Source organism: Rhinolophus ferrumequinum, chromosome 7, assembly GCF_004115265.2.
Source record: "Rhinolophus ferrumequinum isolate MPI-CBG mRhiFer1 chromosome 7, mRhiFer1_v1.p, whole genome shotgun sequence".
NCBI lineage: Eukaryota > Metazoa > Chordata > Mammalia > Chiroptera > Rhinolophidae > Rhinolophus > Rhinolophus ferrumequinum.
In genome coordinates, this window is record NC_046290.1 from 54,231,646 (window position 1) to 54,256,660 (window position 25,015).

The 25,015-nt window shown below is 37.5% G+C and overlaps 1 protein-coding gene across 3 annotated transcripts in view; it reads right to left on the bottom strand.

Moving 5' to 3' along the window:
- Window positions 1-5,882: 5,882 nt before the first annotated feature.
- Window positions 5,883-25,015, bottom strand: part of HAPLN1 (hyaluronan and proteoglycan link protein 1) — a 62,591-nt gene continuing 43,458 nt past the window's right edge. For all 3 annotated transcript variants that reach the window (XM_033111279.1, XM_033111280.1, XM_033111281.1), the window contains exons 3-5: window positions 15,064-15,435; window positions 10,393-10,695; window positions 5,883-8,404 (exon numbers count right to left, since the gene is read on the bottom strand). In XM_033111279.1, coding sequence (XP_032967170.1) covers window positions 8,115-8,404; window positions 10,393-10,695; window positions 15,064-15,435 — 965 coding nt within the window. In that variant the 3' untranslated portion in view covers window positions 5,883-8,114. The remainder of the gene's footprint in view (window positions 8,405-10,392; window positions 10,696-15,063; window positions 15,436-25,015) is intronic.

The following is a 25,015-nucleotide window of genomic DNA, read 5'->3' on the forward strand; positions in this document are numbered from 1 at the left end:
TCTAATGTTCTTCCCAACCTCTTCTGGGCGCAGCTCCTGGACAATTAACGCCACTTGAATAACTGGTTAAGTGGCCATAGGCTCCATAAAGCAAACAGATTTTCCATCTGTGGGGACAGAGCCAGGAGTGCAGTTTCCAGGCTCTTGGCCTCACGTGGAAAGGTGCTGGCTCAGGTAGTAAATGGCCATCAACTGTGATTGGATGGCCATCAGCTGTGGCTTGTTGGCTGTCAGCTGTAACCAGTGAGCCATTGGCCACTAAGATAACTGCCGTAGCTAGGCTAGCAGAAAAATGGGAGCTAGCAAGAAGATGGTGGCTGAGCTAGCAAGAGTGGATTGCAGTTAGCATGGTGGATTGCAGCTAGCAAGTGAGGTTGGTTGGCAGAGAGAAGTGGTTGTGGATAGTGTGGCTCCTGCCTCCTGTGTCTCCAACCCAGCCACCAGTGAGACTATAGTGGGCTCCCCTACCTATAGCTCGGTGGGTGTTCCTTTTTGGCCTAGCCACATCCTGTGTTCTTATGTGGGGAGCGGGAGCAGAGACCCCGCAGGACGCCTTGCATGACACCATCATATAGCCACCTCGCATCAATGGCTTTGAGCTCGGCTCTTTAAGCCAATACATTTACACTTATTAATTAAAATCTGTTTTTCCTCATTCAGGGGCTTTGGAGATACAGATGATACCCCATCAAGATTACCAGTCCCAACCAAAGAAGTCAGCACAGCCTTCCAAGCAGATCTCAGTCTTACAGGTGGATCTTGAGACCCCTTCCCCTCATCTGAGATCAGATAGGGTGAGAATTCTGTGAATCCCCCAATAGGTAGGGACAGCTTTACACCCCTGCCCAGCAGGAAGCCGATACAGAAGAAAAGACCTTCTGTCCCTCAACTTACCATAGATATTTTATGGGGATCATGTCTCTCAAGGGGAAGACAAGGCTCACAGTTAGAGATAGGCATCGGGTCTCTGCATTCCTGCATAATCCACAGAATGGGACCACCCAAAAGACTTCCCCTCTCCACCCCAAACTTCTCCTTTTCACTATAATTATCTACCCTGTTGGGATGGAGTCCAAGGAAAGCAGTTTCCAGGCTCTCGGCCTCACGTGGATAGGAGCTGGCTCGCTTATTAGATGGCCATCAGCTCTAACCAGTTGGCCATTAGCCACTGTTGTTTTGTATATAGCTGCCATGGCTACCTTAGCAAGCGTGGATGGTGTGGATTGTGTGGATCCTACTTCCTGTGTCTCGCCTGGCTGACAGCGAGACTGGTGCAGGAAGACCCCTTGTTGAAGTATTGGCGGATGTTTTCTTCTTGTGTCTCGACCAGCTGCTGTTGAGAATATAGTGGTATGAACTCCCTATCTGTGGCTTCATTGTTGTTCCTTTTCGGCCTCACTATATCCTGTGTTCACCTGTAGGGAGCTGAGACCCTGCATTACAACTGCTATGAGGAAACAAATGGGTACAAAAACCCAACTAGATTAAACTGGACACTCACTCACACCTGCACAGTAAAAGCCACAACGACCTTCATTTCACCTGGGCCTCATGTCATCATTATAATATCATACATATGCCCGGGCGTTCATTAAGAGCTTTATAACAGACTGAATTCTGGGAAGGAACATGCGCAGTTTAAAAAGATGAGGTAATAGCCTCTTGTCAATCACAGGTGTCAATCAAGTGGTCCCACTCCAGTAAGGAACAGCCCATTCTAGAGGAAAAAAGGGATAAAAACTCCAAGTCCTCTCCAGTCAGTACCTCTTGAGCTCATCCTTTAGTTCAGGGCATGCTCCAAACCCTTTGGAGTATACTTTTTCTCCTAATAATGCCAGCTTTGGGCCTTTGAGTCTTTCAGCCTTTTGAGCCTCTTGAGCCTTGCCTTTACTCGGGGCCGCTCCAAACCCTTTAGAGTGTACTTTCTCTTCTTATAATGGCCCTTGAGCCACTCTCTACTGCTTGGGGCCACTCCTATTTCTTTTGCGTGTACTATCCCTTCTAATAAACTACTCTTTCACCACTTTATTTTTCTATCTCTTTCAATTTGCTTGAGACGCCAAGAACCTGGACACCGCGCCAAGGAGTGCCCACTCTCCAGTAACATTAAAACTGGCTGCATATTAGAATTAACTGGGGTTGGGGGGAGGTTAAAAAATTCTTGTGTCCATGTTGCACCCTTGATAATCATCTGTTGGGGAGAGACCCAATCCTCAGTGTTTTCCTAAATCTCCCCAGGTGATGTCAATATGCTGAGTACAACTGCTTTAACAGATTACTGAAATTTCATGTATATTGAACTTAAAGACTAGCTTTAAAACAAAACAAAAGAAAACAAAACAAAAAAACACTATTTCTATTAGAACAGCAGAATTCCCTTCTCAGCCACTTGAAATTTGGCTTTCATTACAGGAGTAAGTATCTTCCCATGGAGCAAGGATGTACAATTTGGCAGAACTGGAGCACAGGAAGAACCCCAAAAGACTTTATCTTTTCCCTGGGTTCATAGCAACCATTACACATGAATATGTTTATTTATCAGAATAACAAATGAGTGGTTCTGCAGCTCTGTTTTAGATTCACATGCACGATTCTCAGCATCTTCAAAGAAGGGCCTTTCAAAGACTCTAATACCTCAAACTCACTTTGTTCTCTACAAATAAATATGTTTTAGAAGGCAGAATTTTCATTGATGAAAATCAATGGGAGAATCAAAAATAAACAAACAAACAAACAAACATATTTCAAGCAGGATAAGAGCTGGCAATTGAACCCCTTCCTTAGAAATAAAAATGTGGGAATAAAATATTCTTGGAATTCTATCACCATCCAAGAATCTTAGATGTGTTGATAAAGCCAATAGTTTCATTGTTAGGTAATGGAGAGTCTGAGTTTTCTCTCCACCCAGGGACGATTCCCCTGAATAAACGGAGCTCAGGCTGCAGTCAGGCATCAACTAAATGAAACAGCCATCTCTTAATAGCTGAAGCAGGTGATGTTGAATAGCCCCAGGGGACAGACATAAGCTGAGAAGGAAAATTGGTTTATTTCAAGAAAGACATGGAATCACCCTCTAGGCTGACCCAAGTTGTTTCAGATGATGAGTGGCTATAAAGGTGACAAAACTTTATTGGCCTGAAAGAAATATAGAGAAAATAAATAAGCTTTGTTTGCTTCTTTGTAGGAAAAAAAAAAAAATGTGTGCAGTGAATTTCCTCCCTAAGATTGGGGCATGTAGCCTGCTGTCAGTTTCCTGATATATCACCTACTGAGAAGCAAACACTACAGAGACATCTTAAACTATGCCTCTAAATTTTCTTAAACGAGGGCCTAAGAAATCATGCCAGGAAAGGAAATATCCTTTTCTTATACTTTTGGTGTCAGTTGCTTCTTAGTTCATCCTTGTTTCCTCATTTCCCCCAATTATCCTTTGCTTTATTACTCTCCTTGCGTATCTGACCATCCTGCACAGGGTCCATTTTACCCCAAAATAGTCTTAATATTAAGCCTTGTGTGGGGACAGAGTCCCAGAGAGTAGTTTCCAGGCTCTTGGCCTCACATGGAAAGGTGCTGGCTTGGGTAGTAGATGGTTATCAGCTGTGACTAGTTGGCCATCAGCTGTTACCAGTTAACCATTAGCCACTGATATAACTGCCGTGGCTAAGCTAGCAAGCATGGATTGTGGATTGTGGATTGCAGAGAGGCAGATTGCAGTTAACAAGTGAGGTTGGTTGGCAGAGACAAGTGGACGGCGGGTTGCAGATCGTGTGGCTCTTGCTTCCTGTGTCTTCAGCCCAGCCGCCAGTGAGACTATAGTGGTATGACTCCCCTATCTATGGCTCTGTGGGTCTTCCTTTTTGGCCTCACCATGTTCTGCGTTCTTATGTGGAGAGCGGGACCAGAGACCACACATGACACCCTGCATGACATCTTGTCACTTGGTTGGACATCACATCTCAACAGTTTAACTTGTTTTTAATTAGGCATTATGAAACTCCTTAGGACTTTTCAATATTAGTAACAAGCTGGTTTTGTATATGAGCAGGTTGTAGTAATACACTACATTTGCTGGAAAAGTAAAGATGATATCTTTCATCTGTGTGAGAATTTAAACACTAAAATGAGATGCTTTAATTCCATATTACCCTTGGACTTTCTTCTCCAAGGTTGTTCAATGTATTCCAAATAAGTACGGGGAAAATTTAAGTGTACTTTTCTGTTTGAATGTCAAAGACTCAAACTGCTTTGGGTGTGTTTGTGTTCAAGTCACTGCACCAGCAATAGATTCTTGCACCCAAGAATCCATTTCTATGTACTAAGAAAATCCAGAGACTATTTTCTACGTTGAAAATTCATGGAAGGAATGGAAATACTGAAAAATGATTAGAATGTGATGATTTTATTATGGAAACAAAAATCTTCCTTTTAATTCAGTACTAATAATTGAAGTCATAAAGTATCTCAAGTATTTTAGTCTCATCACTGACACCACGGATTTCTGGGATTGCTAATTTGATTAGTAAAATAAATTATGCTTTGAATCATATAAAGAGAGAAAAAAGCCTATGGATTTGGGGATGCTACTTTTGCTGATGTAGTAACACCGTAGATATATTCCTTTTTATCCTTAACTTTGCAAAAATCCCGGGAAATGGAAATTGTTATGTGTTTACAATTTGAACTTAAATGTACCTCAGCAAGAATGGTTAAATGTCTTTTCTTGAAATGATGTATTTATAGAGTTTGACACAAAGAAAAAATAGCTAAGGTTATACAACTCAGAAGAATCAAAAGATACTGCAGTAACACAAAATTGACTTTTAATGTTTACCAGTTCATTGTGTCTTACAGAAAATGAAAACATTTTTTTTTTTTTTGTAATACAGATTGGTTCTTTTCCTCAGATTTGTACTCAGTAGGTATTAAATGCATTTAAATACTGATTTTCTTATAATTATGTGGCTTAATGACTTTTTGTATGTTTTATTTCTTTTGTTGTACATCATTGCTGCTCTGGCAGTAGCGAGCTATGATACAGTTAACTTCTCAACAACACTGTCCGTTATCCATGGATCATTCTCAATGCATTCTATGCTGAAAATTGATAGTAATTCCTTTTTAATCCCCCCATTCTTAGTGGTCAGCTACACCATGAGACCACCATATTCTTTGGAGCACTGAAATCAAGAAACCCAGTATGGCTGCCAGCAACCAAATTGGAATCTCCTTTGAGTCTACTTCTAATTGCCACAATAATAAGCAACTATATTACTGCATAAAATAAAACTTTAACAGGTACCGGCCCCCTTTCTATGAGAGAAAGTTTAAATTTACAAATACCATGTTTGACTAAAAATTACTGTGATAAAATATGGCAGCAGTCATTAAAAGATGGCGTCCAGTGTTAATGTGATAAATTTGTTTCCATTCCTATTCTTTTTATATGAATCATTTCTTCTTATTGTTTGCGTTTTCAAATGTAGGTGTCTTGGTGAAACTTGCAGATAAATTTTGTTCCTTATATGTGCCACAAGTGTTAAATAATTATGGACAAAATAGTCAAAATAAGATTTCTTAACCTAGACTCCCATCTTACCCCTCTGATACTCTTGAAACCCAAGTCTGAGGAGCAATTTCTGAATTAGCCAGTATTGTGCTGACTTTCTGTTAGTAAACCTTTTATTTTTCTGACATCCTCAGTGAGATATTTTGGGGAATGAAGTAAGAAAATAGACATTTGGTGGGAAAATGGCAAAATGATAACATTAAAAAAATCCTTATTCAAGTAGAAGTCCAAAGGGGTAACAGGATTATCATCCTTTAGGGGAAGATAAAAATTCTGCCTGGCAGTATTCATTTTTTTTTTTTAGTTTTTTTTTTTTTTTTTTTTTTTTTTTTTACAAGCATGGAAAAATGGTGTGCAATCAGTATAGATTTTAATCAGCTAACAGTCAGTCCAGAGATTTTGATCAGCACCAATTCCTATACTAGTAAGTATTCAAAAGTTAAGAAATGCTACTATACTTAACATTATAAAGGTAGAGTTCTGTAGCAATAACTGAAAATTATACATCTGCTTCAAAAGAAATTTGTTCCCACTTGCATTTCCAATAAAAGTCTTGTAACGTGGGTAATAATTGTTCAAGTATGGGCTTCCTCCAATGAGCTAACCCCCATATTTGAGGTGTTAAAGAGTCACTCTTTTGGAGATAGTCCCCTCTTTAAATAATATATTCATCTTACTCTAGACCATTCAGGTGTTTTTAATTTAAAAGTTTGAGTTCTATTTGTACCAACAGTGTTGGAATTAAATCTCACCATCTCTTTGGATTTATATTTTTGTACAATTTGCATATCTAATCTAATGTAAAAATGTGCATGCATACATTGTTATCTTTTAATATTAAAGCATCTAAAAATTTCCAGATATGCTTTTGATAAAAGAAGCGATCTACTTTTATTTACAATATTTTGTCTAGATAATGTATGAATATAGTTATGGTTTCATCAGCTTCCAATTTGTTCTATACTTTCCACACATGTAACTCTACATTTAGAAAGTAAATTTATTAGAATTATTACAGAGCTTTAAATGCAACCACAATCAATTCAGGAAACAGATTTATTTACTCATGTTCATGGGAGGAAAAGCTACATAAAAACATTCATGAAAGCAAACCAGCTATGTCATACTTGGATTATTATACTAAATCCCATTTATTAGACCTTATTGTGAAACAATGGGAAACCATGAAATGTAATTTGAATACAAATATTGGTCCCTGTGGGGTCTCAAGAGTCATAAAAATATAGGAAAACAGAGGTTTATTTAAGATTGAAGCTGCTAATGTGAAAAGTTGTTTTTCTGAAGCTGGACTCACCTTTTCACTTACTGAAGATTTTAATGTAAACTCTTTGATGACAGCTTCAGTGTTTCATTTATGCCTAGTGATGACCAGCAAAGAAAGTGACATCGTAGACCACATTTTCCATATAGAGGAAGGTTTAGAACTACTTTGTTGACTTTTCCCCCCAAACACAGGCACCAGTTGGGCTTTCTAGTGTATATACAAATAGGAAAAATAAGAATTTTGAAAGTTGGGACTTTATTTCTTGGTTAGGCAAGTATGTAGTTCTTCATTTTTTTTTATGATTTAAATTTTTCAATGTAATGTAAATAAGAAGGAAATATTAAATAGTTTAAAGTTATTTTTATAGGACAATACAATTTTGTAGGCTAACATAAAATCAAGCTGCTAAATTTTACAATTTTTCTGTCCAGCAGTTTATCTATATAACTGCCCTGAGTAGATGCTAAATGCTGCTTAGCAAATGACCCTTAGAATTTAAATATAATTCTGTAAAGCTACTCAAAAGATAAAACAATTCTTTTTAAACATGTGTAATTTTAATTAGAAGGTAAGAGTCTCTCATTGGTTAAATATCTGCTTATTTACGTTTCATACTTCATATAAAGGGGGTATTAAGGAGTTTTAACTGTGCTTGTTACTATGCATTGGAGTCCATATGAATTTTTTTTTTTTTTTTTTGGTCAAAAAGGCAGGATTTTAAAGAGTAAAATATTCTATTGGCGACTTGAAATATTAACTTTTAGAAAAGAGTAGATTTATTCTCTTGTGAAACTGAGTTTTGTGCACCCTCTCAGAATCTGTTTACGTAAAGAAGCCTGTATTTCAAATCTGTTCTAATTTGTTTGTTGTAGTGCATTTCAAAATTGTACAAATGTGTAAAATTTGTGCTTGTGGAAGCTGCTGCTCTGAGTAGCTTTACTCCCCTTAATTTAATCCTAGCAATCCTCAAACTATTGCATGCCCCGTTCATGAAAGGATACTTCGTTGGGATGATGTAGCCTAAATAGTTTGGCTTTAAAGGCTCCTTATGTAGCACTTCCCTTAAAATTATATTAATTTATAATATATATTGAATGATAGCTTTACAAAAACAAATTAATGAATTGATCTTTATGAAAATGACTCTTTACAGTAAGTAAAAAACGGTTATCACAGTTTTGGTAACTTGCATGAGTTCATACTGAAAAAAACCTTTCACATGTTCTTAATGACTTTAAACCTGACGTGCTCTAGAGGGCACGCTTAGTTGTATGCTCTGAAGCAGTAGACACCGTACAGCTTATGCTTTTTATCTGGGAAACCCACGAAGCGCACCGCAGCCTCAGTGGGACTGCAGCGCCTTCTTGGCCTAGAGATAGGGTAGCGGACACTGCCATCCGCCAACCAGCCCGCATCACAGCGGTCATATCCCAGAAGTTTCCAAGCAGCGAATATCTGGCCCACTTTTGCAATCTGAGCACCATCATTGAGACAAGCTTGCACCGCTTCATCATAGGTCAGCTTAGTGGGGTGAATCAGGTAGTAAAAACGGCCTGTGGGAGAGAAGGAGAGAAAGTCAATAGGCTTGTCTGTGACTGAGCCACATAGGTATGGAAAGAGCCCAAAACGGAAGTGTTTTTCAATGAAGCGGGATACAGAGCAATGTCTGTAAAGTTTTGGGAACATAGGCTCTTCAATCAAATGTAGTGCCCCTAGGTCGCTCTCCCTTAAATTCGTTTTTTTTTTTTCTTGTCCGGTAATACGTGTTCAGACATGCTCTTTTATAGCTTTAAAAAAGAAAAAGGGAAATGACAGATGCAGTTTCTGTTAGCTAATTAGTGACTAAAAGGGCCCTTCTGTGCACTAGGGAAGACAGAATTCCATGTTAAAAGCCAAGAGCTATTTAAATTCTAGCTGTAGCAAGACTGAACCCCAGCACAAGTTTCTGGAGAGGCAAAATTTGAATGTGAAAGGATCAAAAAACATTCTTGACATAAAAAGTCCATTTAAAAAACATCAAAAGCCCTCAAGTCCTTTTCATTACAGGTATCAATAAGACATTATTCTTATTCAAAGACTACAGTATGAAAATGCAAAAAATACAGGAAGTCACTTGCCATAAATAATACAGGCTCAGAATGTGAACCTAGTCTGTTCACTCACTAGCAAAAAGGATGATTTTTTTTTTTTTCAATTTTCTTCCGTGGAAGCCCTGATACCTAACTTTCCGCCCCCACCCATGAGAAAGAGCAAGTTAGTCCACTTATTGGATAGTGTTAATTACTGAGATCCCGTCAATATATATTAAATATCCATAAAATGTATAAAATATTGTATCAGCCGACTGAAATGATACTGAAGTGATTGAAGATTTTCTCAGACTTTCATTTTTAAGTAATATATAATCTCTTATCTGATGACACATTGTAATGTGATATCCCCCTGTGCCTCATTAAATATAGATTACTGAAGTATAAATCAATGCTTGCCAGTTGTTTCTAGACTAAGATGACGTGATTTGGAGAAAGGGTAGAAGCCTTTGGAACATCAGCTAGAGGGTTAATTCTATCATCTATTCCAAAGGTCGGCAAACTACAGCACATGAGTCAAATGAAGTATTATCAGAACATAGCCACACCCATGCATTTAATATTGTCTATGGCTGCTTTTGGGGTACTACTTACAAAGCTACATTAATTGAGTAGTTGCAACAGAGACCATATGGTCCACAAAACCAAAACTAGTTACTATCTGGCCCTTTACAGAAAGTTTGTTGATCCCCGATCCCTTGCTATTTTTTCCAAAGCATGTCACCAGGGAACTGAAATGAAAAATGATGGGGCCAGGGTTTGCTTCATGTATGTGCAACGTGTGCAGTACACAGACTCCCATGATTGGTTTAATGCCCTGCTGTCACCATCTTAAAATTCTCAGTAAGTTTTGAACAAGGAGTCTACATTTGCGTTTTGTACTAGGCCCCACAAATTATGTGCTTGTTCTGAATGGAAGAAGGTAGGGTTGGGAGTTATGTTGAATGGAACAAATCAGTCATCAACATTGAGGCAACTTGGATCTCTTTTTTTTCTGCTCTTATCACCAATGTTATTTCTACTTATTTTTCTTGCAAAACTCTGTCTTGAGCTTTGCTGATCATCTATGAGTATATTGACATTGTTATTTAGAGAAGGAGAATGTAACACAGAAGCCACCTCTATACCAATTGGGAGATCTACAGCCTAGGGAGGACATACAGTGGCAGCATCATCTTTGGCAATAAGAAATAAATCCCAGACAACATCACAGTTTAAGCTGTTTCATAATAACATTTGCAATAAAACCTAGGAATAGTAGAAATATGCACTTTTGCTTGACTTATGTAGATTAAAAAAAATGACATTAAAGAACTTTTTGTGTCTTTGTTAACTGGAACAATACGTGAAAGCTTTCTTTTTTAAGTAGATGTGATTAAAAGTCAAGTTTAGTGGCATAGAACGTATTGGTCTTTGGCATAGGAAAGAAAGCAGAACAGTTAATATCTTACCATTGAAGTTAGATGTAAAACAGAACACATCATATCTGCTTTTATCTTTATCCCAAAACCCATAGTTCCTGACACCAGGCACTGTGTTCTGGCCTCCACAGGGCTCTCTTGGCTTGGTGATGGGGTATTGCACAGAGCCATCGCTGAGCCAGCCGGCGTTGCACCAGTCCAGCCCTCCCCTCCAGGCATCATACAGCTGGTCGAAGGAGGCAATCACAGAATCCTGGTCCAGGCAAGCCTGCTGTGCCTCATGGAAATTGAGATTGTAGCGCCCCAGTCGTGGAAAGTAAGGGAATACCACACCTGTCCAAAGGAGAAAGCATGAGATCAGTAGTGACACAAAAAGTAACAACTATGAGCAAATCACACTTCACTGGTGAAAATCATAAAAGAATCTTCATCAGATGAAGTAGTAGTTTTTGGTCAACTTATAATGGCTTCTCATGGTCCCTTTCCCCATCAAACAGCCTCTTAGATCTGAGCATCTTGCAATTGGCTATGTGGTATAACTTCAGTAATTTACCTCTTTTGCTGAGAGTTCAACTCGACCCTCAAAATTCTCCTTTCTGAAATGATTCATGTGCAGATTATATTTTCCAAATAGCCTCCTTGAGAATTTATCATCTGCTACTGGTTACTAACCCTAAAATGGGTTACCATTAAGCCCCATTTTACCTGAGAAAAAGTCATTATTGAATATTAGGAGTGGTAGGGGATGTAGAAATAGTGCTGGGAGAGAACGTATTTATCAAAATTTACAAAGTTTTTTTTTTCTTAGTAATTAGTCTTATGTAATTAGTTTTATAGAGTCTTTTAAATGTGTAAAGAAATGTTAAATTAATCACATGTAGATATACACCTCCTTTTACAGTACTCCTAAAAACTTTCAGATAAGTAACTTTCACTTAGGAGGCTTCTAATGCAAAGAAACCCAAGAGTGAATCCTTTGCATATCTAACAAAAACCTAATTAGGCAGTCTTATTTCATATTAATAAGACAATTCTTTACTGCGAGGTACACCTGCATAAAAAGCATCATGGCTATCTTATCTGGTTCAATTTTTTACTTAATCTTTTTATTTATTTTTTCTGTTCTTGAACAATGCAACTAAAACAAGGACTTCCATTTAAAATTTTCCAGTAGTTTTTCAGCTTTCATATTCATATATTACAAACTGAAACTAACCTTTTAAAAACGTTTTTATTGCAGATAGAAGTAAAAAACAAAAAATCCTTTCCGAAGCTTGTCCTATACATGGTAGGTACAGAATAGACATCTGTTGATTAAGTTAATTCCAAAGAATTAAGTTAAATATTTGAAAGGGCAAAACCCTTAGGAAATGTAAACAGTGTGATTCGGCACTTGACTTTGCCTGGGAAGGTGCAATGGTTTTCCAAAAGCATTCTTTTTCGTCAAATAATCATGGGAGGTGATTGAGCTGTCTCAGAGCCTTCTGTACAATCTCTTTAAGGGATAAGGATGACATTAGAAAGCAAGTTGTGCCATTTCCTAAACTTTAGGAATGAACACTGTCAAAATGTCTCCTCCCATAGTTGCTAAAAGACAATTAATTTAGAGTGATTATTCAAAGACTTACCTGGGATTTTTTGGAATGTAATTAGAAATAATTAATATTTTAGCATGTGGAATATAAAAACTTGTCCCACTGACACAATAATTTGGTGAATTATATCACATGTGCTATTTTTATGAGCCTGCAGACTCTATTCAAGGTGAATGTACAATTCATTAATAGCGTAACCAGTACACAGGAAATGTTTTCTTTTATAAGTTGTCCTGGAAGAGTCTACAAAAAGACATTTTAATAGCCTAAATCAAGTGGCGTCCACCGAAGGCTTCTGCAGAACACGTTTGTCCCTCTAGGGCAGTCCAGCTGGCACTGTCCACTATGGGCAGAGATCCAGGAAGGTTTCCTGATCTCATCCTGCCTTCTCAGGTTCCTGGCTGAGGGATCTGTAAGCTGAATCGGAGCCAAAAGGAAGGAGGAAAAGACTCTCTGGGTTGCCACTGCCTCCTGCAGTGATGATGGCAGGGAAGCCTGGAGATGGCTCTATCTAAGAGCTCTGCCCAGGCATCCAGCTAAGAAACCAGTCAGTGCTGGGAGGGAACTGCTAGCTACAGTTTACCCTGTCCTCTAGTGCCTTTCATCCTCTTTCCTCAGCAGCCCCAGGAATGTCGCTGAAAGGGAAAGTATTTAATTTATACAGTAGAGATTTCCTTGGCAGCTAAAACTCAAGTGATAGAAAATCTCAAAGTATCTCAATGTGGAGAGAGAAGGAAACCATTTGGGTTGAATTCCATTTCCCAAATGGCTCAAGATGGTCACAGTGGACAATGTAGAATATTTTAATATATAATAATTTTAAAGACCAAGACTGTCTTTCAGGTTTAAATTCACTATAGTAGATTTGGTGGACTCTCGTGGGCATTAGGAAAATGTTTTCATTAGTAATTTGTCCCTAATTAATCACTGAATGTTACTGAAATATGACTGATTTGGTTCTATATGCAGTGTAATGTATTTTTTTAGAGTTCCTTTCCAATTTAACATAATTTCATGCAACCATTTCTTAAAGTGAAATCCTATATTAAAATTTTACTATTTTTCAATTGTAAGAATAAATGGTCACCTTATTGTTATATTAACTTAAAGATTTACATAAAATTTAATTACTTTTATTGTTGCTGTGTATACATGTGTATATGTGTATATATTATATGTGTAAAATTACTGTTTGATGATGCTGAAAAGAATACATTCCAAGTACATTAAGGCCAATTTCTGTGTCTTAGCCAAAGTTTTAAAAGCTTCATTTTAACAATCAGATGTTTTTAACAAGAAAGCAGGGACATTTCTGGAACTACATGTTTGTTAGTGTTTTATTTATTTACTTATTTTCTTCCGGCTAGTTAACATTAATTAATATCAAAGACTATGACTGCAGAAACCTTCTTGGCTCTGTGGAAAAATGTGCAATTCCTACAGCTGAATTATGGAGCAATGGTGATTGCTTTCATCCAGCATTACAAAAAAAAGTTAAACTTTCATGGGTGAGAAAGACGGGTGTATAGTTATTTTTCAAGTATAATTATTTCATACTTACATGTCAAAATATAATAAAAAGCTCTTTACTTTTCTAGGAAGTGCTGGTATGCATCACTACAAAGGGGATTAATAAGGATGATGCATCATATGGAAAAGAATAATATCAAAATGATATGAGTAGTTTAGTTGAAATGTGTTTTGAAAACATTCTTTAAGATTTATAATTACACAGTCCAATTCATCGTAGTTGTTGGCAAATATCAATTTATTAGACATATGAAAGGTTTTCATACCATGGTACATATAAAAACTAAATTTCAATAACTCCATGAAGTAAATCTTTTTAGTAATAAAAAGGCAGAGACCATACAGCCTAATTTTACCTTCTTCAGGGACTCTCATAGTACCTGGTGCTGCTGTGAACATATCTGAAATTATTTTTCTATTTCTGAAAGTTCTCAGACTATGTTTTTATGCATTCGGCCTCATTTTCACCAATGTTCATAGATAATAATTTGAATCAATAAAAACTGAAAGCACAAGATGGCATGTGATCAGGAATCAAGAACTGTAACTAAGAGATGAGAAGGTCACAAAAATGCACCTTATGACATCGTGTAATTTATAAATCTCCATACATGTGATGGGATTCTATGGGATTCAGAAGGTTAAATATTCAGTGATGTGCTAGTGGACCAAACATATTTTTCTAAAGGCCCAAATCTGTTCTAGGATGTGAAAGGAATTTCCAGCAAACACCTATAGTTGATGTGCATAAAGAAGGAAAGTATTCTATCAATGCAGCCAACATTCATTCTTCAGTATAAAGAAACACTGACATTCATGAATGTAAGATGTTTTGAGAAACATGAAAAACTAAGGAGAGCAGTTTCCCTACTGGCGGGGCATATAGAGGGTGGGCTTTGGGCTGAAGGGACACAGGATGGCAAGGACACTTTTTATTGTGTAGCTGTGTATACATTTTTGTTCTTGAACCTACTGAATGTATTACACATATAAGAAATAAAATCCCGCCCCCAATGCCTTGACCATTTAGTATTCAATGTCTCAGAGACTATATAGACCATTAAAAACAATTGCTTCTTTACAAGAATACTTAAATAAATCTGGAGGTTCCTTTTTTGTTAAATTCAGGTTTCGTGGTTAGTTTACAGAATACAATTACATGTATTTCAGTTAGCAGATGTCCTTCCCAAAACTTGCCATTATTTTGAAACTGAGATAATTTTAGAAGCATAATAAAAAAAAGCATCCATTCTGAATTTCTCAGTAACCATGTAATGAGATTTAAATTTTGAATAGCATAAAAAGCAGTTTCTGAATATTATTAATTCAGTTCCACTGCACATTTTTCCTACTTGCAAATCGCTTCAATTTTGCATTTAACCATTATCTGTACATTTCAAATATGAAAGCTGGAATCATAGACAGACTACAAAATACAAAAGAATAGAGAAACATGCTATGCACGGACTTTTGGCTTCTAACACCATCACTATGGTAACCACTAGACATTTCCCGTCATGCAATGAAAGAGCAATGGTTATCATTTCTAAGTTCAACATGATTTATAGGTACTCACCTTGTAAATCTAATGCTACCACAGCAGTATCATCTTCTAATCCTTCAATCACCTCACACTTATATCTCCCATAATCCTCCAGGGTGAGGTCTGTGATCACCAAAGAAGCATCATTATCACTGCCTCCCTTCAGAAACACTCTACCCTGGTAGCCGCCATAGGCTTTCTTGTGGTATCCCATGGAAACAAAAACGTCCACTTCCTTGAGGTAATCTGAAGTTAGCTTGGTCCACTTAATTCGAATTTTGTGGGTTCCTGAGCCAAATGCTGTAGGGTCTCGATAAAATTTACACGGCAGTGTAACATTGCCACCTCTGTGGGAGAACACCTTGGCTTGTTCTGCTTCCACCAGTAGATGGGGGCCATTTTCTGCTGTAATTAAAAAACAAAAAACAGCTATTAATATTCTTTTAAACTTTTTAATATAATGAATATGCTACTTTTACAGAATATCTGACAAACAGTAGCATTGGGTGATAGGCTCTTCTGCGTTGTTGGACATTAATCTCTTTTGAACGACCTGAAAATATACCTATAATACCTAGAGGGAATCTATAAAGTCGCCATGTCTTTAAAGCCACTGAAAAAAGGAATGGTATGCATTATAATTATTAAGAAATATTAGAATAAGACTCCATAGTCATCTGAAGCTTGATGATTTTATAATAAATTTTATTTTATTTTTTACATTTAAATATCAAAAATGTAGAAATAAGTCCAAGAAAAGTGACAAGAGTACCATGAATATTTCATCAATATAAATCAAAAAATTTCAAGGTAGGTAAATTTCTCCCTTCCTAGATGGGCTTTCTAATATAATAAATCTGTATTATATTTATGGAGACATAATAAAACAATATGATTAACTTTAATTATCCTCTTTTGGGCAAAGAACTTAAAATATCTTCACATTTATGGCCTCTATTGAAATATATACCTGTGATTAAAAGGCCATTCTGGAACATTTTAAGCAACATATATTTTACTTTCACACAAAGGCTAGATACCAGAAAGGTATTTTTAGACGATGCTTTAAAAAAACCCCTCCAGATTTTCCAATATAATCCTCAAAACTGAATGTTAAAAGTGTATCCAAAGTTATTTTCTGATTAACCAGATAATTATTTCTTTATTCCCTTAAATCTCCTTCTACTTCCTCTCTCTTTGCTTCCTGCTATATATTATTTTACAGTTATCTTATCACTTCCACCTTTCCTTTCCTTGCCCTTTTGTTGTCCTCCTCCCTCCTCCAAGGACTTTACAGCCTTCCAGAAAGCACCGCAGTATTCCAAGCTTGCCAAGTCAGCAGGGCTGCCATTCTCTAGAGAGACAGATGTTATTTTCAGATCTTGGCTTTCTCTGGGGTTTCCCCTGGTTAGCTCATTGTGCTTTTGACCTTGACAAGACTTCTTGAGGATGCGCAAAATTTGAAAATGAGAAAGTGACATAAGAACTCTCGGACACAAGCACCTTGTCATCTATACACAGCTTTCAAAGGCTGCCAAAGCTACCTTTCATGCAGCCCTTCCTGCCTTAGGCAGGTAGGTACTAAATAAACCTTGGCCATGAATCATTTAAGACACACAAGTCATCAAGAAGAATAGCCACTCACCTCCAGACAGATCTGAAAATTGATTTAATGACATATGTAGGAGTCAGATTTTAAAATAAGTGTCCGAAAATACAGTAGTTCTATTTTTATCATACAGCAATCAGAATTATGTAATATTGGAAGAGAAACATAATATCATGTACAAGTCAGCCCCAATCCTCAGAAACTGAAAAGTTTAACAAAGCCATCAATGCCCCCACTTTGAATAGATTTAAAAAAAAAAGAGGATAGTGTCTTAATTAAAATGAATCACAAATCCAACTCATTCAACTTTTTCTTTAGATTCTAGTTTTTATCTTCTTATTTCGGGGCATAGAATGGGAAGAAATGAAAAGTAAATGTATCCAACTCCACCCTACATAATTTCCCCTACAATATGCTCAATGACTGCATCCAAGTTCTACCTAAATATCTCTAGTATCTTTTTTTCTGGAAGGAGCAAAAGGTGCTGTTGACTGAGTTTTTGCTCAGTTATACCTGAAGGCCATAGGAAACATCTCCTACCGAGATCCCTGGGACGATACTTGGGAGCTGGGCCTTCCCATGCCAGTCCTGAGTTTAGACATGACACAGAGCTACAAGAGGTTGCAGTTTCATTATTATTATTTCAAGCTTTTTAAAGTCAAAACTAATGCCCAAACGCACTGCGATGGTTACAGTATTTATAGGAACAAGGGCTTTAATGTTTTAGAGACATTGTTCTAACCTCACTTCCTCAATTTACTGGCTTTAGGGCCTTGAATAAGTGGTGCAACCTCTAAACCCCAATTTCCTTATATGTGAATTAGGGGCAGTAATATCTACTACATATAATAGACCTAATAGACACATAAAGCACTTAAAATAATGGCTGACCTAATGTAAGTGTCCACTCACTGCTAACCCTTCCGACTGTGGAGATTTTCCAAATATGCTATTGCCTGATACTGGGCATAATTTTGGCATATTAACCTTCCATAGTTTCACTAACAAAGTTTGGAACCATGTGGAGCAAAAAAATATACAAAATGCCACCTATGTTATATAGGAAACTTGGAAATTATTGTGTGGTTTAGCATAATCATAAGGTATTCCAGAATGAATACAAGGTCTGAGTGCTTTATAAATTAAAGAGTTAAAGCAAAGATTAAAACTCTTGTACAAAGGACTGAGACTCCTAATTTTTTTCCCTGTGGTTAACTGTTAAACATCTTGTTGTATTTTAGAAGTATAAGCTTCTGATTTTTTAAGTACCGTTTCCTTTTACTCCAGCATTGTGAGTCGATGATGACTTATGAGATACAATATTGAGAATTGAGCAGACACTAAATGTCCACTGACTTCCCACCAAATACTTTTTCTAACAAGCCTGCCAGAATGTGTAAGTTGATGCCATTCTGATTATTTTGGTGGCTAGGGTATTGAGGCAATAGGTGCCAAACGTCCTTGGCTGAAATTCAAAGAACCCTAAGATGTGTAACATGTAACGTGGAGTGACTGAGGAACTTTAACGTTCATTAACCTAAACTCCCAACATGGCCTTGAGAACAACGTATTCTGTTAGTCTGCTTGTTTTCAGAAGATTCACACTCCAGCTTACAGAGCACTGAGCATTGATGGCAGGAGGGGCCTGTTGCAGAATAGCTAAGATGTAGGCATGAACACTGGCCAGCGAGTCAGGAGCTCTGGGTTCCATTGGAGGCTTTACCAGGGTTTAGCTGCTTGAGTGGCAGGTCTATGTCATGAGACCATTGAGCTTAACATTCATATCAGGCTCACTGTGGCAGGTGGTCATGATCAGGATCAGCCAGGGCACATATTAAGCTGGAGAGGGGAGAAGGCGGGCACAAAGAGCAGGGAAGGGAATGGAGAGTGCTGATAACAAACTTTGTATAGTCTTGCCTGGAGTGAGTCTTGAAACTCTTCATTGGATGCAAACACATGGATCGATTTGAAATTAATGTTTAAATCAAAACTGTTGGATCAACAGGCAGGAAATGCAAAAGTTAAAACTAAACATTGATCATCAGAATGAGTATTGCTTGTTTTCCTTTTTTTTTTTTTTTAATATGGAAAGAATAAATAAAACTAGGCAACATACATGTGCTCATTTTGGCGGGGGGGGTCTGAATTTTTTAAAGACTCAATTTGTAACTTGCAGAAATTTTCTATCTCTGTTAGTGAATGCCAATGACAGTGACTTCAAAGATTTGATGTCCTTCAAAGACCACAGTTGTCTCCAGGGGAAACAGCAGGGCCTTGTTATTATTTCACAAGTTCTGCTGTGAAATCCAGAGGACCTCATTTAGTCTCAACAAATTATGAAAGCAATGGCATGACCAACCATCTGATATTTGTACTGCTATGTAAGTTGGATGAAGTCATTTAAATGATAGGAAAAAACAATTAGTGGCTGAAAAAAATTTGGAAATATGATATTGGCCTATTACCTGTGATGCTTAGTTCTATTAAAAAAAAAATCATGTTTTTTATTTTTTGTTTGTTTGTTTTGCTGTTCCTTACCAGAAAAATAGAGGTGACAGAAAAAAAGAGAAGGTGATACAGATCAAAGTTTGTCTTTTAAAAATAAATTGTGGACTGTGCAAAGTAATCAGTCTTGGTGTTAGTTACTTTCTCGCTGGTGTGTAGATGAAGTAGACTATAGACTTCTGGACTTCCTAGATCAACAAAATGTAAAAACAAAAACAAAAAACTGGGGAATATATTTAATATGGCTAACTAAATGCTAATGAAGGAATTAAAAATACTTCCCTCCCAAGAAAAAAACTATCACCATCATTGGAATATTTTTTGGTTGTGGTTAAATATACACAACATACAATTTGCTATTTTGACCATTTTTAAGTGTACAATTCAGTGGCATTAATTACTTTCACAGTGTCATGCTACCACTACCGCTGTCTATTTTCAAAAATGTTCATTGCTCCGGACAGAAAGCTCATTCCTCCCTGACATTCCAAACTGGTAGGCAGAGACTCAGTTGTCAGCTCTATGATGAGTCATTTGAAAAAAAAAAATTGCAAAGATTTTAAAAATAGCTCCTTATTTGTGTGACATCTGTTATCACTTTCGTGGGTTTGGATGTGTCAGACTAACACTTTGGAAACTGTTACCTTCTTAGGGTAGCCAAACCTGCCCTAGGATGAGCAACCAGGATGCACTTGTATCCTTCTTGCTGTGCTTACCACGGTCTGCTGTAAGCAGTCATTCTGTCTCCCTCCTCCAAGCCTTGTTCACACTGTTCCTCCCACATCAACATAGTGCCTGGATTCTGTGTCAGTTAACTGAAATGGACTACAGCTGCCTGGAGCCTGTGCTTAGCTCGGCAGTAGACATGGCTACCTGTTATTTGCTTTGTACAATCATATAGCTTTATAAAAAAATAAATATACATATTAAAGACAACATTGAAGCAGAATACATAATTTAGACATTGGTCTCTCATTGTACCTTACAGATTACATTTGACTAGGATAAATAGTTTGGGAAACAAATATGGAGTATATTACTCCTTAACCTTTAACTGTTTGTCATGACTTTGTTTCCCTCAGGTTGGAGTGAATCTAATTTTTTCTGAAGTTGCTCACCTGGAGTCAGAAGCTCCCATTGTTTGGTCACGATTCTGCTGTGAATGGTTATCTTCCTATCAGGAACGTTTACAAGGGTCCTCTCTCTTCACGGTCCCAGCTGCCCCCCACCCCGCCCCAATCCCCTCCAGCCTTTACTGTCCTGTCAGAGGGCTGATCACTTTTAATTTGTCAGAGACAGCTTTAGTTTCCTCCCCAGCTATTCCTGAATGCAAAGGACTCCGAGCTTCTCCTCTATGACCCAGCGCTTCAGGAAGGGCCCCGCTGAAGAGGGCGGGAGAGAAGCTCTAGAGAATCCATTTTGCCCTCTGCTCTCAACTACTTGATTTGAGTTTCAAACCCTCTTGGAGTTGTCTCTAGCCCATCTTTGCTTTCATCTGTCTTTCAAACTCTGCCCTAAGAGTATGTGTGCTTCTTACCACTTGGGTAAATTCAAACGAAATCGGTATATATGCATAAACTAAACCTGAAAAGATTCACAAGAAACACAAGAAACTAATAACCTTGCTAACCTGGGCAAAGGTTAGTTAGATGTCTGGGTAGAGGAATCTTGGGAAATTTTCACTGTGTATAGTGGCAGATTTTTAAGATTTTAAACCATGTGACTGTATCACCTATGCACAAACTAAATAAAAATGGTATGAACATAAATTGTTGAGGGAATTTAACAAATAAACCCAAAAATCTTATCTGAAGTATCTCTGGAAAAGATACTAAAGAAGTTGGCAGCCAAAATTGCAATATATTGTTATAATTGAGGAGTTATATTTTTATAGAAGACCTATTGTTCTTTTAATAAAAATGCTATTTTTAAACATGTCTTTAAAATATGAAAGTTTATCTCATTTTCCCAATTTCTTAAAGATACCATTACCAAACACCCTGACTGTTGTTTAGTTTTGAATTGTAAAGGAAAAGCCCAATGCTAAAAACAGGACAAATGAAGATTGCTCTTTGCTATAAAGGATTCACTGCTGTTTCTCACCATCTGTAATCCTGCCTTTTGGTCTCACAGGCTACGAGCATTCATTCCTCCCATCCATCCGCCCCAACCACTTTATAGTCTTTGTGCCCTGCTGGTTCCTATCAATCTACAGCTGAACCAAATTGCCTAGAATTGGGTTTTTACAATTTCCCTAAGTGGCATGTGTCCTTTCTGCATCATCTGATCTAACGAGCCACGGTGCACCCTCCTAGGTATTGACCATATCCATCTCCCTTCCTTGCCTTAAGTTAAATTGATTTTCTAATGGGAAACTGCCCAACACCAAAATGTTGTATTGTTTTGGATGATTCTGACGATAACTGCATACCGTGTTATTGTCATACCCAAGTTTCATTATTAAAAAGTAAGGATAAATCTCTTTTTAGAGCCTGGAGGCTGATCTATGGCATTATTTAAAAAAAAAAAAAATTTTTTTCAGGTAGAGTGGAACTTTTTCTCCCCAAAGGATATCTTAGACAAACCTTTGCTATATAAATCTGCTAACAGGTGAATTTCTCAGCTTAAAATGTGCATCAAGAGCCCCCTGAGAGCTCTATGGGGTCAACTGAACATGGTTTAAAAATCACTGTTCTGAGGTATCAACGTGATACTCTGTTAATGTCCTGAAAAAATATTCAGTCTCTTTTTAACTCTTTTCTTCATCTTTATATTTCTATCAGGAAGAAGTAAAGTGTGATGAAGGAGTTTAGCTCTGTTCTGCTGATTAAGTTCTTTGTGAGTTTTTATTTTACCACATGCATTATTATCTTTTCTATTTTCTCAACACTTAGAGCTTATTGGTTAAGCAAATGGACCATGCCTCTTACACTGTGTCACTTAACCTCTCTGTGCCTCAGTTTCCTCATCAGTAAAATAGAGTTAAGCCACCTTCTTCCCAGGGGTCTGGTGAGGGTTAAATGAGGTAATATGTTGAGAACTTCCTCAGGCCTGGCATACGTTGAGTACCCAGTAAAAGTTGGTTCTTACTAAAGAATCGTTACTGAGTGTCCAAAGTGTGCCCAGGTATGCAAACCAGCTTCTATCTTCTATATCACCTTTCCTCTGCTTTTTCAGAAGGCAGTTCCTAGAAAGTATTGGTTCTTGACAAATTCACATCTCATCAATTTTTGATGATTCACTTAATCCAGTGGTTCTTAGTAGGACAGGTGTGCATTTCAGGACCACCAACTTAGAAGCCTTTTCAGAAAAGAGAAATCTATTTGTAGCTATATAATCCAATTTCATTCTGCCACCTCCTCAATTTCATGGGGGTTCCAGGCAGTCATCATCTGGGGACAGGGGTGGAACGTGTTTATCCACAGCTGCCATCCCACCCCTAGCTCCCTCTTCTAACTCCCCTAAAGAATCACCGTGGTGGCCTATTGGAAAAGGTTCTCTGAGGTGGAAGACTACAATTTTTTTTATAGTGATTTGTTTTCTGAAATGTAATTATATCAATTGAATGGAATAAAATGGGGGCCAATTTACCCACTGCTTCATTTAAGCGGTCTCAAGAAAAGGCTTTGATGGAGGCTGTATGATTCCAGTGTGAGTTAGGAACACAAGAACTGGTCAGCCTAAGTTTGAATCTCAACTTTACCACTTAATACTCATGACCTGGGGCAAGCTACTGAACCTCTCTCCACTTCAGTGAGGATAACCACCTTTATACAGTGTTGTGGGGAGGACAAGGTGAGGAGACACAGGTCATGTACTTTCTATTGTGCATCACACACAGCAAATGGTTTTAACTGTTAACATTAATATATAAATATCATTGCCATCGGTGAGTCAGATACAACTGGTCCCAGAACTAGAGACCATCTTAATATCTTTGTCAACTCAGAGTTGCCTGCTTTGGTTAATGATTTTCAGAATTTAAATGTATCCATGCTACCAAAGATTTATGGATAAAAAATAGCATTCAATTCCTATTATTTTAGACTTAGAATTGAAAATGGGTTATCACATTTATAAAGAGATTAAAGAACACATTACAGGAATATAAACTGGACAATAAAATTTGAACATTTTACTAATATGATGAATGACTTTCTTAATATAAAAATACTTTTCAGGATTTTAACTGTAATAGAGGCTTGTCTCAAAGGATACTGGGAAATCAAAACATTAGTATGAGTGATTCTTCATTAGGCTGTAATTAACCACACAGCCCTTAATTACAGATAATATCTTTATGTGGTAAAGGGGTAGATCTCAAATCTATTTGTCTCCACTCAAACCACTTCCACTTTATGGTGAAATATAAGGTCAAGTTATCTGTAATTTGCAGAAAGGTCACTGTTGGTGACCACTGTTGGTGACCACACTAATATGGTTAATGTCTTCACTTAGTATAAAAGACATCAAGATAGTACTGCTACAGATTTAATCCTGAAGGCAAAAGGGATCTTGTGACTCTTTACTTAATAAACAATCATGAAGTGATATGCTACAACGTGCCAAGTATTAAGTTTAGTGCTGGGGAAAAAAAAAAAAAAAAAAGAAAGATAATTCAAACACAAATGCCCTTGTGGGCAAGGCTGAGGGAGTGAAGAGAGCACCACAGTCCTGAGAACAACAGGAAGTGCAGAAGACCGTACCAGTCCTGGGAGCACATGCACCCTTCCAAAGCAGGTACCAGTTCCCACTGATGTTTTCCAGTGGGAATGCAGGCTGAAAAATACCACAGCTTTGGATATTTCAACAGACGCTAGAAATGCAGTTTTTAATGCAAAAATCTGCAATTTGAAAATGTTTGCAGCTAACTTAGACTTACAAAAAAAAAAACACTATATGAGAAAAAAAATGACCACACATCAGGGATGAGAATTTAGACTCTAGGAAGTATCTGCATGTGAGAACCTTTACATCCTTCTTTTCCCCACCGGTTAGTGCTGTGGGTCTCCAAATCTCAGACCAAGGCCATTTCCTTGCCTCTATCTATATTTCTTTCTTTCTGCTTTCCCAGGTTATCTCACCTAGTTCCATAATATAAATATCACTTACATGCTGATGACTCCAAAATTTTCTAGCAGTGTGCTTTTTCCTGAACATCATACTAGTAAATCCTACTGGTTATATATTGGGTGTCAGATAGACAACTTGTGTCCTCTTCCTCTGCCCAAACCTGTTCTCCCAATCTTCCTCAGTTTAGTTTATGCCTCCATCATCCATTCATTTGTTCCAGCCAAAATCTAAGAGGTGTGTTTGATGTGTTGCAATCTACCAGCAAGCAAGTATTGCTATCTCTACCTCCACTTTGATTTTTTTAAATAGGTTCATCTCCAGCCATCTCAACACTGCTTCCATCCTGGTCCAAACCACCACGATTTCTCATCTACTTCTAGACCCTCCTAAAAATCTTCTCACCTTTACTCTCGGCCCACCATGATCCACTGTTCGCATGGTCTTTTGTTCATGTAAAACATATTATGTCACTCCCTTGCTCAACACCTTAACCATTTTCAAGTGCTTTTAGAATGAATTCCGGACTCTGTACTCTAAACCAAGTATAAAATACTAAGTTCTCACTCCTGCATACTCGTCTAATCACATCTTAAACCACATCTCTCCACTGCCAGGCTAAAGTTTTTTCAGCTTCTTTCAGATTTAAAAACACCATGTTTATTTCCATCTCAGAGAATTTGCACTTTCTACACTTTCTACCTGGAATGCTCTGTCCCTGGCTTTTGATGGGACTGGCTCTTGCTCACTGCTCTGCTCCCAGCTTACAGCCCTTCCCAACTCCCTCCAAAGAGACTCACC